This window comes from Rhinolophus ferrumequinum, chromosome 20 (assembly GCF_004115265.2).
Source record: "Rhinolophus ferrumequinum isolate MPI-CBG mRhiFer1 chromosome 20, mRhiFer1_v1.p, whole genome shotgun sequence".
In the NCBI taxonomy this organism is placed as follows: domain Eukaryota; kingdom Metazoa; phylum Chordata; class Mammalia; order Chiroptera; family Rhinolophidae; genus Rhinolophus; species Rhinolophus ferrumequinum.
Window position 1 is genome coordinate 2359957 of NC_046303.1, and position 13730 is coordinate 2373686.

Sequence of the window (13730 nt, forward strand, 5' to 3'; positions counted from 1 at the left end):
AGCCTCTTTTCATTCATTTGCAAGTGGGAATAACAAATCTCCCCTCAGGAAACAGGAAGCAGATGCAGGTCTGACTCTGGGCTGGAGCACAGTCGCTGGAGGGGAGCTTTGGGTCAGCGATGGGGGTTCATGTCCCCAGTGGGTCACCGCTGCAAACAACTGATTCTAGGATCACTCACCAGTTTTAGGTGCCACCATATTTTCTAGCAGAAAACAAGACATTTCAACCATCAAGTGGCCAAGCAGGGCACTCCACACTTTCTTAGCTGTCGTTAAGTACTGAATTCTTGTATTTTTCAAAATGGGTGCCCTGGTTTGTGCTCTGACTGATAAACAAGACCTGAGTCCACCTGGAGGGTCGGGGACACAGCCACGGGGCAGAAGCCATAGTTGAAGCAGAAATAAAGGCAGTGGCCACACCAGACCTGGTCTGGCTGAATGTCCTAAACCCCCCAAGGCTTTGGGACACCTCCTTTCCATTTGTCCCAGGGATGAGCCCTGAGTAGGCACTGAGGGTCCAGGGTCCCAGTGGGCATCAACAGGGACATTAGGTCAGCTGATGACAACCTTGCACGTCAGCCCACTCTGGGGGTACAGCTTAATTTCCTTCTAGGCTTTAATAAAGGTAATTTTGAGGAAGAGACAGGAAATTACAAGGAGTTTCATTTGTTGATAAAAGGAAACAAAAGGTGAAAGGAACGCTTTGTTTGCTAAGAATTTTATTAGCTTGCTCCTGGGGGGCTGATCTGTTTAAACTTCTTTCATTTCCCAACTGCGATATTTTCCTCCTGCTGACAGAGAGAAGGCCCTTATCTGCAGGGCAGGGCCGTGGGCAGGATATTGCAGCCTCTTATCTAAGCAGCTGAGCGGCTAGGCCCTTGCTAGATAGGAAGGAGTCGCAATCATGGAGGAAGATGGAAATGCTCATTGTCGGGCATGAAATCCTGTCTGCTGCTGATAGGATCCCGCCGCCACGCCCCCTGCTGCGGTGGGCTGACAAGGAGGCACCCCTGGGAAAGGTGAAACCTCAAGTTTGTGGGGAAGAGAAGAGAGGTAGCAGGAAAAGGTGGGAAACCCTAAACCTGATCCTTAGAAAGGACCACACCTAGGAGAGGCACACAGACCCCCAGGAACGCCTTGCCCTTCTTTCTTTGAGCTGCAGGAAAACACACTCCTAGTAATGGTTCCATCCTTGTAATAAAGGTATTTATACAGCGTAAAGAATTAGTCTTCATTTCCCAACACCAAACACCCACAAACCCAGCAATCAGCAGTGAACCACAGAGGGTGGGTGTCAGTGCCCCCTTAGCTGAGCCTCTCACATATCGCCTGGTATTTACAGGGGCTTCGCGAGCTCCATTTACACCCCGGGATTGATCTAAGCCCCAGCACGCATTCAGTGATCAATAAGTCATTACTGAATGAAGGAGGGAATAAATGAATGAATGTGATGGAGGTATAAACCAGGATGCTACTTATTCATTCGCATGAAGGGGCTTGTTGTTTTCAAAGATGCAGACGTTTGTATTCTACAGCTCTGACCCCTGCGTTCCTGGTATTACGGCATTATACGATCCAAATCCATAACTAGAAAATGGATTGGCAGCATGACAGGAGAGTGGAGACAGGTTCTGAGCGACGGTCTCTCCAGACCATGGTGAAAACTGGTAACAGCATCTAATCCATGCATTGTGCTTCTTGTGAGCCAGATGCTGTTTTTGAGCCCTTTAAGTATGGTTAGCTTCTCCGATCCTAACAACAACCGCTTGAAGGAGGTATCAACTAAATCAATTTGTGAGGTGTGGAGAGGATCCCTAACCTGCCCAAGGGGACACAGCTGGCCCTAGAGTAAAGCTGGCATCCAAATGGCAGTCTAGTGCCAGAGACCATGCCCTTAATCCTTGCACCATGCATGACGAAGCCTCAGGGAGCCCCTGCCTCAGAGCACAAAGCGGCTGCTGGGGCTCCTCTGACATATCTCCTTCCCAGACACACTGCCAAACGTACTCTCTGTTACATTTACATCTGCGTTCCTGCAAGGAGGACCCTACTGCTCTGTGAGCTGCTGCCAACAATGAAATCCTGTGGGAATCCAAAATGAAACATAGAGCACACCCACAAAGTGCTGTCTCCATGCTGTGTGCATGTACCACATTACGCTCTGTAGCCCTGTGGAGGAGCTGAACACTGGTCCATAATTTTGTTTGCTATTCCTTGAAAGAATCAGATGTGTTAGTCGGCGTTCCAGGCCACAATTTTACAAATTCTGAAAGTGGCACAGGACATTCCAATGCATTGATAGCTGCTCGTTGAATATTGATCAGAACACAGCTACCGAATTGAACCAGACCAAATGGAGTCACGGGTTGGTATTTTAAATTCCTCCTCGATCTGACACCCATTAAGATTTTACGTTGTTCCTAAATATTTTCCCACAGTTTTATGCGTGAAAACCTCTCCAACTGTGACAGCTCTGCCCAGGATTTGTGCAGACTGCAAAACAGCTGTAGACGTCTGGTGCAGGAAGACAGATTGTCCCTCCAGGAGGTTCGCACCTATGTCATAAGGGACGTGATCATTGGAATTGGTTAGAAAATAATGTGCTGAAAAATTGAATGTCATATCCCTATCAGGAGGTGCCACTGGCTACATAGCGCTTTTGAACACACGATCTTGTTAAAGAGCACACCCACCTCCACTCCGTTCAGAAGGTGCCGGAACTCAGGGCAGATGAAGGCGCTGCCCGCGTAGGCCGCGTCGATGTGCAGCCACATGCCCTCCTTGTTACCTGAAGGACAGAAGCGACTTGTGAGCCCCCCCGCGGATGCCCTCCTTGCCTGGTCTGACAACTGGCCCCGCCCTGTCCCAGAGTCCTTCCCGCTGCAGTCTACCCTCGGCATTTGTGCACCTGGTCTCCAGATCCCGGAAAGACTCCTCCCCTGAAGGTCAAAAGTGTCCTGAGGACATGACATTCCCACGGAGGATCATGGAGCAACCTGAGGATGTTCTATGGGCAAAGCGTGTCGGGTTCCATCACCTCCCTCGGGCCAGCCTCCCTGGGCACCCGCAGAGCCCTCATGAATGGGGCAGGGAGCCAGGGAGGGCACAAGCCTTGGGACACTAGGGTTTCTCCTGGAAACAAGGGGACAGCCCCTGCTGCTGTGGCGGAGATGCACTAAGGGGTCGCTGAGCACCTCAGAGCAAGTCTGCCTCCCGGCTGTGTGGGCCACTCCTGGCCACTGCCGAGGGCTCTGCACTTTCCATTGGAGGCATGGGTGCGGTCTGAGATGCCAACGACTGTGTTTGGTTCAGGACTGTGGTGAAGGGGGGCAGAGCAGGACTCCCCCTGAACAGGCAGTGGAGTCAGGACAGATGCCGCCACGAGGATGGGAGGGAGACACGACTCCAAGGGGAAGACAGGGCCCTCTCCTCCCTCGTCCTGTGTCCTCCTTCGCAGCCATTACCCTCGTGAGAGGGACGTTTGGCTAAAAACACCCACAACCCATCCACGCTGTCCAGGCCTCCAGGACAGACAGATGGAGGGGTCCCCAGGAGGGGGCCAGAAGGAGGCCAGCCCCAGGCTCTGTCACTCAGGGCGTATTGGAGACGCGGGAGGGACGGTGGGTGGGAATGACCAGGGGCCCCAGAGGAAGGTGTGCTGTAAGGAATTAACTTCCCAAAAGAGGCCTGGCCTTGCCCTCGGCTCCTGGCAGTGACCTCCCAGCCCTGGATCGCCCTGCCTGACACGTGTCTGCTCCTGCCTGACTTTGGCCCCCAGACAGTTTAACCTGATTTATGATGGGGCTTTGGGCCAGGCCACATCGGCGCTGGCTTCCGGAGGAACGAGGGACCCCAGGAATTAGATGGACCTCCAGGAGCGGCTCGAGACTGGGCAGCAGGTGGGCAGTGCGTGACTGAGCGCCCAGAACTATGGACATAGAAAGCTCAGGCGAGCTTCCCCGGCAGAGAGGTACCCCACTGTTACATGTTGTCCTGCACTGTGGCTGGGGGGTTGCCAACCATGACCCCTCGGGACAGAAGGACCAGAAGTTCCAGGCTGGGACCCTCCCGCACGCTGTCCCATGTGTCTCCTCCCAGGAATAAACCATAATGGTGATGTGCTCTCAGGCGTTCTGTGGGTCCTTCTTTGGATTATCAAAACTGAGGGTGTTTTGGGGAAGCCTGAATCAGTGTCAGAAGCAAGGAGGGTCTTTCGGGATGGGGTTCCCTCTAAACTTTCCTGGCCTAAAACTCCAGCAGAAGGAACTCAGACGCCCGTGGGAGCGGCCTCTGAATGGGCTTCTCTCCTTTCCACGGAAGGCAAAGAGCCATCGCACCAGCCCTGTGCTCCATCTGGTGTCACCAGCTGACATCACGACCTGCCTCTGGACCCTCTGACTGTTTTGGGTCACCAAGACCCCGAGGCCTGAGCACAGGACTTACATGCCCAGGACAAGGTCCACCAGCACCCAGGCCTCACCCTCCATCAGCTGCAGCCCCTCCCAGCCATCCTCGTGCCACTGTCCCAGCCACCATTGTCCCCATCCATGTGCCCCGGGACCCCCACCCACATACCCCAGTGCTCACAGCCACAGCACTAATTTGTCCTTTAAAGACTCCTGTGAAGGAGACGCTATCATTTCACAAGCGTTGCTTTCCCGTGTACGTGACGGATGCAACTCAGAAATGAAGGCGCACAGGTTTGAGCGGTGGGCCTGGGCTGCACCACGGCTCACCTGTGACCAAGGCCGTGCCCCATGCTGTCACCCACAGCGCTGGAGAAGGGGTCCCCTCCCTAAGTATGGACCATGGCGGACCCCGGGTTAGGAGAGGGGAGAAACGTGGTGGGGCCACACAGAGGGTGAGCCAGTAACCAGGGGTTCGCCTGAGACCGGCACAAGCTGCAGTGCGGTCCTGGGGTGTGACCAGCTCCAGGGACCTTCTCATGCTTAGCTCCTCCCAGAGCGTCATGTCCCCAGGACAGAGAAACGGGATTTCAGGAGCCGGGGCCTCCACCGGTGACAGGCCACCGAAACCCATCCCAGGGCTAGCTCTCAACCCGCCTTACAGCCACGGTCACCTTTGAACCACACTGAATTCCTGTGTCTAGGAGAAAACCTACGTGCTGGAGGCGGGGAGGAGGTGGTGAGTAATGGGCGTGAAGCTCAGATTCTTCTTTGGAGAAACCCAGTGTTCGGGTATTGATTTGCTTAATCGCTTTAAGCAATTTGCTTAACTACATTCAGTAATCTCAAGAAGGCTAGAAAAGATGCTGGAAAACTTACTTCAAGGGCGGGTGGTCTCACGCTATGTGTACGCGGCCCTCGGGAAGGGTGTGCTGGGGTTTGGAGAGTGTATTCTCCTCTCCTCTAATGGGGCAGTCAGCCTTGCACTGATGTCACTTTAGACTGCGAGCAACAGCTGGCTTTTGAAATAAACAGTGTGTTGGTAAAGCTAAGCCCTGCTCTTGTCCAATTTGTCCAAATTCTGGTATGTGGACTTCCAGCTCGTGCGGTTTGCGTTATTGCAAATGAAAAAAGAGTTTGGCAAACCATCATGATGCTAAGTTGCATTATGTTGACATTGTAGTGTATGTTATATTCTGCTTGTTATAATATTAAGTTAATATTGGGGAGGAGAGTCTATGAAACTCCGCACGTATCAAGAACTTCCTCCAGAAGAAAACGTAGCGGGTACTTACAGATGGGACCCACTTCTGAAAGCCGGTCAAAGGAGCAGCACGATGTGGTTCCCAGCGTGGCCACCACCTGGAGAGTAAAGAGCAGACGACCCTGTGAGCCCCACGTCTTGGTCACGGTTACAACCTGCCTGGGGATAACCACCGCCCAGACTTCTGTGTGTGGTGCGTGGTGACCGCCGGGTGGAGACGGGGCTCTGAGCGCACACTCATCGGTGCTGGAAGCATCGTAACACCTTGAGAAGGAGCCAGGCCCGTGCGCCGAGGGGCAGAGACGGAGCGGCCAGGGCCCCGTGCTCTGCGTTAGTGACAGAGCGTACATGTTGGCTATCGTACCTCCTCTGAAGTAGGTCTGGGTCTTTCCTTAGTGAGTGTGTGTGTGCGTGTGTGTCTGTGTGTGTATGTGTGAGTGTGTCTGTGTACGTGTGTGTCTGTGTGTGTGCCTGTGTATGTGTCGGTGCACATGTCTGTGTGTGTGTGCACACGTGTGTGTGTGTGTGTGCAGAATAGACACTGGCAATGATGAGTGCCCAGCAGGACATGCTGGACTGCTTCTTCTAGAACAAAGAGCCTTTGGGTGGGTTCAGAGCCACCGCGGGAGTCTGGCTGCCTGTCACTCACTGGTTGTCATCGGCTGCCTTCCTCTCTCTGAACCATATTCCTGAAGATTAACTCCAACCCTCCAGGAGATTTGCTCTCCTGAGGAGATTCATGAGACAGCCCTGCGATGTTGGAAATAACTCTTAACGTTGTGTTCTGAGCAAGTGCTGAGCACCTGCCCGTTGTCACACATCTGGGGACATGGAGTGGTTTCCCCAGAAGCAGTGGATTCCCCTGCTTCTCTTGGTCTCTGAACATCCTGTGGCCCTGTGACAACACATGCACCAACTGGTTGTGCCATCACCACGCGCAAGGCTTTCTGTCTCTCTCTCTCTCTAGACCCTCAAAGCTCTAATACCAGAGTCCACGTCTTATTTCTCTGCACCACTAGGAACTGGTGCTTTGCTGGACACAGCCTAGGTGCTGAATGCAAACTCTGCAAATGATCAAAAAGCAGTTATGTTTACGATAAGCCTTTCATGTTTACCAACAGGCCTAACTGACTTATGATGTCAGGTACTGTCTGGATAATGAGGTTTCTCCTGAGATATGACAAAAGTGTGAAATCTCATCCAATCTGTGCAGCCGTTATTGAGCCCTCCGCCCCACTAAGACCCTAGCAACGCTGTGTGCCACGAGAACAGAGCTGGGGAGGGTGGAAACGCATGCATCTCATCAACCTGGGACACTGTTGGCGGTCTTCCTGGTCCCATTTCATCTACAACCACCTACGTTTGCCCGGAACACCGAGTGCACCTCCCAGAGAGCCCAGCCCTCTCTAAGGGGGCATCGTGTTGTCCTGGGGGTGGCTCAGCTGACACGCCCTGGTTCTCTGCTGGCACGACCCAGTCGTTGGCTGGAGAGCCACTGCCTGGGCACCAGAGCTGTCCCCTGCCCGAGGGCAGGAAGTGGTGCCAAAGCAAGTCCTGGACCCTCTATGGCAGGCGCGTGCATCCGGGAGGCACACCCAAGGGAGTCAGGCCCGCGAGGCTGCTCTCAGGCCTGGCAAGAGCAGAGTGCCTTGAAGGTTTTATTATCGTTCGGGCACGGCGAGGCCAACACATCAGGTGGCGACTGCCATTCGAAGTTCCCAGGACGAGGGGCACCCATGCCACGCAGGCCACACGGGGAAGCACCAGGGTCGGTCAGGGGGATGGGGGATGGGGGAATGGGGGTGAGAGTCTTTACTGTGGTTTCGCCAGAAGGATCGGGCGAGGCAGCCGAGCAGGCCTAGGATTGGAGAGTTTGAATTCTTTCAGTGGGCTGTGGGGCACAGGGCCTGTTCTCGTCGTCTGGTCCTGGGTGACCAGGGCAGAGGGAGGGTGGCCCTGGGTGTGAGGGCCCCCAGAGGGGGTGGAGGGGCCCTGTGGGCTCTGGAGTGGCTGTTTGCATATAAAAGGTTCACTGGCAAGGGAGTCCTTTGCTTCCTCTGGTTGTCGGCTAGCCCTGGGCGCGGTTGGGGCGGGGGGGGGGGGGGGGGGTGAAGTAGGCCTCCAGAGCCGCAAGGCCCCAGACGTCAATGCATCAGAAGCACAGAAAATGAAAAGGCCTGACTAACAGAAACATTTAAGCCAAGCGCTTGGGGCAGAAAGACCCGAGTGGGAAGCCCAGCTCTGCCACGTTGGCACCTGGCTGGGCTTGGGTTTCCTCACGTACAACCCAGACGCACTGGACACCTACTGGTAAGGTGTCAGTGGCTCACATGGCCCACACCTCCGCTTTCCTTTCCTCTGCACCTCTGCGGGCGCTCTCCCGTCGGGGGCTGCCCTTCTCTGCCTGTGTTTCTTTTGACTAAAGAGTCATTGCGTGGGAATTCCAGTCAGTGTGTTATTTTTCTCTGGTATTTGCAATTTCTTCCTGAGATATAACTGAGTACTAAAATGCTTTGTCTGTCATTAAAAGAATAGTAAAAAATTATGTAGTTAAAAAAAAACACAGCATGATTCAACCATCTTAATGTCTCTTGTGATTTATTTTCTCAATTTTAAGAGTCTCTTAGGAATGACGTATCTGTCACTCAGCAATTCCTTCCATTTCGTCTCCTTTTCCTCAGTTAAATTCTAATTGAATGAAATGAAATCACTTCTGTTTTTAAATGATATAAACATTAAATATCCCCTTGTTAAAATGATTTTCTATGAATGTATGCACAGAAGAGTACTAGAATAACGTTCACCAAAAATTAATATTGTTTGTCTCTTAGGATGAGATTTTGGTTAATATAAACGTCTATTCTTAGATTTTTATGTAATTATGGATGTTTTTGTTCTGAGCCTAGAGCATTTTGTAAAAACCATCAATCCTGCCTAGTCCTGGGAGTGGCCTTAGTAGAAAACGAGAAGAGGGGACCTCTTCTGGTTCCTCTGAGGCCTGGGCTTTGCAGATATGACATTCAGTTGTCACAACAACCTTATGCGTGGGCCTTGGTTGTGCCCCTTGCTTTACCCTGACCTAAGGGCGACTCTGGAGGTGGGTCAAGGATGCACAGGGGGCCGGGCACGCAAAGGTGGGGAGCAGGTCTGGTCAACTCTTGCTGTTTTTACAGTTAAAGGACCCAGCACCCGGGGCTGTGCCAGAGTCCCTTCCAACCAACTCAAGCCCCCAGTAGCCCACGAGGAGGGCCAGTGGGTGGGCAGGGGGCACCCAGGCTCTCAGCAAGGACGTGCCAGGTGGCCCTGTGTGCTCAGTGTTCCAGACTCCTGCCAGTCAGCCTGTCCTGACTCCCAGACGCCACTTGAATGCTGAGCACCTGCTCTGCTCCAGGCTCTGACCCCCCCGGCTCAGCTCGGTGCCGCTAACCTGATTTTAGCCGCTCTGCAGAGGTGTAATCACATTTATGTGGAGGAGAGGGAGGAGCACTGGGCAGGCGCCCCGTCTCTGAGCCTGGGCGTCCCTGCCGCCAGCACACGCTCCCTTCCAGAGCCTTCTCTTCTGCCTCCCTTACCTATCGACCTGCCCGCTCTGCTCAGATGTATGTCCTGCAGGCACTGCCTTCTGCCTGCGGCCTGACCTTGTCACGTAGGGAGAGCAAACCATCAGATGGAAGCCAGGGGACTGATCACAGTCCCAACGAGTTCCTGGAGGGCAAAGATCCGGCCTCCAGGTCCAAAGCTGCCAAATGTGCCCTCACTCTCAGCAGGGGGTGTCGGATGGTGAGGGTCTGCAACCCCCTGAGCACCTAATGAAGGTGACATGCATCTCAGAATGAAGCCCAGAGCCACATGCCCGAGCAGAATTAGAACCACTAGATCCGTAAGTCCAGGCTCAAGCCGCAGCCCCTCTGGGTCTGGGCCCGCCTGTCTCCCTTTCGTCCCGCAGCTGCTGGTTTAAGATAACAACACATCAGTTGCGTCTCCTCCAACCCCCTGGGATCTTCCACATCTCTGCAGCTTCGCTGTCTATCACGGTGTGTGGCTCTGACAACTGGGAAATGAAATGCCCAGCAGACGAGCGTGCCTGCTGAGCAGCATTTCCTGGACGTGCGTGAGGACCCCGAGTTGCTGGGAACCGGTCCCAGTGCCCGCTCCATCCCCGGGGATTCTGGTACCATGGGCTGGGTGGGCCTGGGCAGCGGTACTTCCCCTCCGGTGCCCAGTGGTTCCCATGTGCAGCCAGGTGAACACCACGGTGCTGCTGCCTCAATACGTTCTATTTGCCATCCCACATGACTGCACATGCGGCCACGGCCACACCGGGGGTGACAATTCCCAGGCTCGAGCGGCCACGCCCACGATGTCTTCCCCCCTGGAAAATGCCTATCTGCACACGAGAAAAGCAGGTGCTGCTTGGCTAGTGAGACATTTCACTGACTTGACTGCTTGCTTGCATCTCTCACGGACACCGTGTCTTGGTATCTACTGAGAACACTGATCTAGGGGCCAGGCCTTCTGGGCTTTATTTTTCATTCGGTTCACTCGTCTGTCACACAGTGCTCATGACAGAGCATCTAGAACCATCACAGATGGCACAAAGAACAGTCACCGTGCGACGGCATGGTGGCACTTTCACAGGAAGCGGAAACAAGACGTCTCACCTTAGCAGAATCCTCCAGGCTGGGGTTCTCTGCTTAGTGCTGAGATTCATGCAGCAGAAGGAAAAATAAGTGGACTCTTCCTCCAGCCGTCCTCAAGGAGGGGCAGGCTGACAGCACAAGTGCCACCTGGCCTGTGACTGCCTCTGCAGCCTGAAAGTGGCCTGGCTCCCGGGCCCTACCCCAGGCCCAGGCGGGCTCAGAACTCCCAGGGGCCCCTATGCAGAGGTGCTGTTGGACTTACAAAGAAAGGAATCAGGCCAGCGGCCTTGTCTCTCTCCAGGGCCTCCTGCAGAGCAGAAGCACGCATGGCAAACTTGTCATCTGAAGGGATGGCTTTTAATTTCACTCCACCAATTAATCCGGCTCTTTCCACGGAGGAGTGGGCCTGGGAAGAAAGCACAGAGTTAGATCCACACTCCACGCAGGCGCCATAAGCCCCCAGCTCTGCAGAGAGGCCCCCCTATCCCGCCCCCTTCATCTGGCAACAAGGAGGCAGAGGCATCCCCTGACCCCCCAACCACACCTTCTTTCCTGGAGTTGTTTCACGTCCTGTGGGCTCTTGCTTTTTCATTTAGTGAATCAGACACTTGTGAGGGTGAAAGTGCTGGGTCAACATTGGTGACACTTGTCACTCATTGGTTTGAATTCTAGAGTAAGCCATGAGATCTTGGAAAACACACCCCAGAAGTGAAGTTAAACAACCTGGATTCAAATCTGGGCCCTTCCTGTCACTGGGGTTCGGGGGGCCTGGGCAGCCTGGAGGCCAGGTCAGTCAACAGATGCTCAGTATGTAGTGTCTGGAGCAAAGGAGCCAGGACATGGCATCCTCACTGGGTGGTGGGTCCCTCCTCTCTCAGGGACTCCCAGGAAAGCCAGCTCCTATTGCAGTCACCACCCTCTGCCTTGCCACCCACCACTGTCCCACTCCACCCTGTCTTGGGCCTGGGCCTCGCGCCTCCCTGTGGTCATCCTGTGGGCCCCGTGGGCAGCTCAGGCTTCGGAGCACTGGGGGCCTTGGTCGACTCCGGCCCCCCGCCTGTGACCTTGGCAGATACCACAGTGAACCGCTACGGCTTCACGTCCTCAATCAGAACATAACAGATACTCCGAAGCACAGCTGTGAAAACGACCAGCACTGACGTGGATTCCTGGTACGGCGTCTGGCACAGAGGGCACTTAACAAGCCACCATTCCTACTCTTTTCAAAGGCAGCTCGAAAATCAGCTATGGAACGGATGACTCTCAGGTGTTCTCTTCATGAACCTGGTGCGTTCTTTTCCTTCAGATGACGGGTGAGGTGATCAGGTTGTAAGTTTACCACCAACACCCTGACCTAAGCCTGCTGGGGCTGCACAGACTTGAAACGGGATTCAACGCAGCATGAGCTGATCAGAGGTAAGACATGTCAGGACGGCTGGTGCAGCAGAGACTGGGGCACTGGGAGGCACTGACAACAGGATTTGTCACTAAAGCCAGTGGTGTTGTAGATTGTCCATGAAACATGGCTTTGTGTCCGTGCACCTAACTCCTGAAGAGGAGGCTTTGGTCGTCCTACCCAGGTCCCCTTGCCTGGCCTGGTGTCCACCCCCAGCTGTGACGGATGGTAGCTGCTTATGGCTGCCAGCTGCTCCTTCTCTGTTGACAGCCGCACCTGCTACACCCAGTCCCCCAGGACTGACTGTACAGAGGTACAAACGGCTGGCTCCTTGCCTCCAGGTGGGACAGCTCATACGCCGCGCGGCGCCCCCAGGCCAGGCCAGGATTTAGCAGAGGCCACATACGTGCTTGGTCCTTCCAGCCGCACCCTGCTTCCCTCACTCCCGCAGGTTTCCCGAGAGAGCAGCCCCCCCATAAACAGTGAACACCTCAAGCCCCTCGGCAGCCCCTTCTCCCGGGGAAGCGGACTGGAGAGCCACAGCGCAGTGATGCTCGAGCCCACGGCACTGACGACTTCATGTAACCCCCGTGTGGCTGGAGTGGTACCAGCCACGCAGCACCCTTGGGAGAACCGAGAACACAACTCATTTTCAGCAGAAGGCCCCCTGGGAAAGGGTACACCCTAACCTTCACTGCAGCCTAGGTCAACATCTATCCATTGAATGCAGACACATGCATTTTCCCCAATCCCCGCGTGTACTTCTGGGGAACAGGGAGAGAGAAATGTAAGTGAATGGTGTAGGGTTCTGATGTGTGGCATGGAGCCACACACGGGGAGACAAGCCTCCGGATGAAGCACTGAAGTCTGAGGGTTGCACTGATCCCAGGCTGCACGTATTGCTAACTGGGACAGGGCTGTCACCGTTGAGGTGCCTGGCTTACAATGCCTTAAAGACAAGGGTGCCGGCAGCAGGAAGGCGCCCCTCCTTGTGGGATCCCACACTGAGGGTGCGGCCCTCGCGTGTCTGCTGAACCCTCAGGACTGGAGTTTACCTCTTGGAGGTACTTCCCGCCAACCAAGTCTCTTTCCTTCTGTTCCACCTCACACAATTCTTTTTTTTTTTTTAACCTTCTTCAAACGTACTGCTCAGTGGAATCACACTAGATGCTCCTATTTGCAAAGTTCCTGAGATGGCAGCCACTCGCTGACAGGGCAGCAGCACCAAGGGGCAGGGGCTTGTGTCCCCGTGTGACGGGGAAAACCAGCTCAGAGAATGTGCACGAGTTGCCTGAGATCACGACACTTAAAACAGCAGAGCTGGGATACAAGCCCAGGTCTCTGAGTCCCATGTGCCACGTCTCCGCATGGCCGCTCTGAAGGCAGCCAGGCAATCGCGGGGAAAGGCAGTGCAGGTGACCGCAGACCTGGTCCCAGGGACCGCAGAGCATGTTCACCTTCCCCTGGATTTGTTGAGGTCCCACCTGCACCCACCCGTCCTCTCCAGTGCAGGTGGGTATCTCAGTGACACCTGAGCCACTGCTCGTAGATGGGATGGGACACCGCACAGTCTTGGTTCCCACTGGACGCGAAACACTGAGATCTTGGTGGCTCCGTGGGGCTTCCACGGCACACACTCACTTGATCTGAGGAGTAGGCCACCAGCTTTTCCAGGACAGCAGCTTCCGTCAGGCCCGGGGAGGCGGCCTGCAGGCGCTTTGTCACTTTGGCCCGAGCGGCCAGCAGGGACATCAGAGTGGCTTCACTGGCACTTCCCTACATCAAAGGAAAGATGGAAGTGAGCTTCAAAGCACACAGCAAAGGAATCCACATCTAAACTGTGGGGAGGTATACTACGAACTCGCTGTGTTTTTCTTAAGAGATGAACCTGAAACTGCAAAGCCCATGCTCCTTTACGCAGGAAAACTCTGGACACCTGTGACGGCCACTTCAGCTCTTATCATTATTTCAACAGCAGGTTGTCTATTTTCCGTAACATAATAGCCCGCATTTCTGAGCACTCG

General features: G+C 54.5%; 1 protein-coding gene across 8 annotated transcripts in view; it reads right to left on the reverse strand.

The window, feature by feature from the left end:
• DDC (dopa decarboxylase) overlaps positions 1-13730 on the reverse strand; it is a 54638-nt gene that overhangs the window by 12188 nt on the left and 28720 nt on the right. For all 8 annotated transcript variants that reach the window (XM_033088166.1, XM_033088163.1, XM_033088164.1 and 5 more), the window contains exons 5-8: positions 13348-13482; positions 10573-10716; positions 5702-5768; positions 2694-2788 (exon numbers count right to left, since the gene is read on the reverse strand). In XM_033088166.1, the coding sequence (XP_032944057.1) occupies positions 2694-2788; positions 5702-5768; positions 10573-10716; positions 13348-13482 (441 nt within the window). The remainder of the gene's footprint in view (positions 1-2693; positions 2789-5701; positions 5769-10572; positions 10717-13347; positions 13483-13730) is intronic.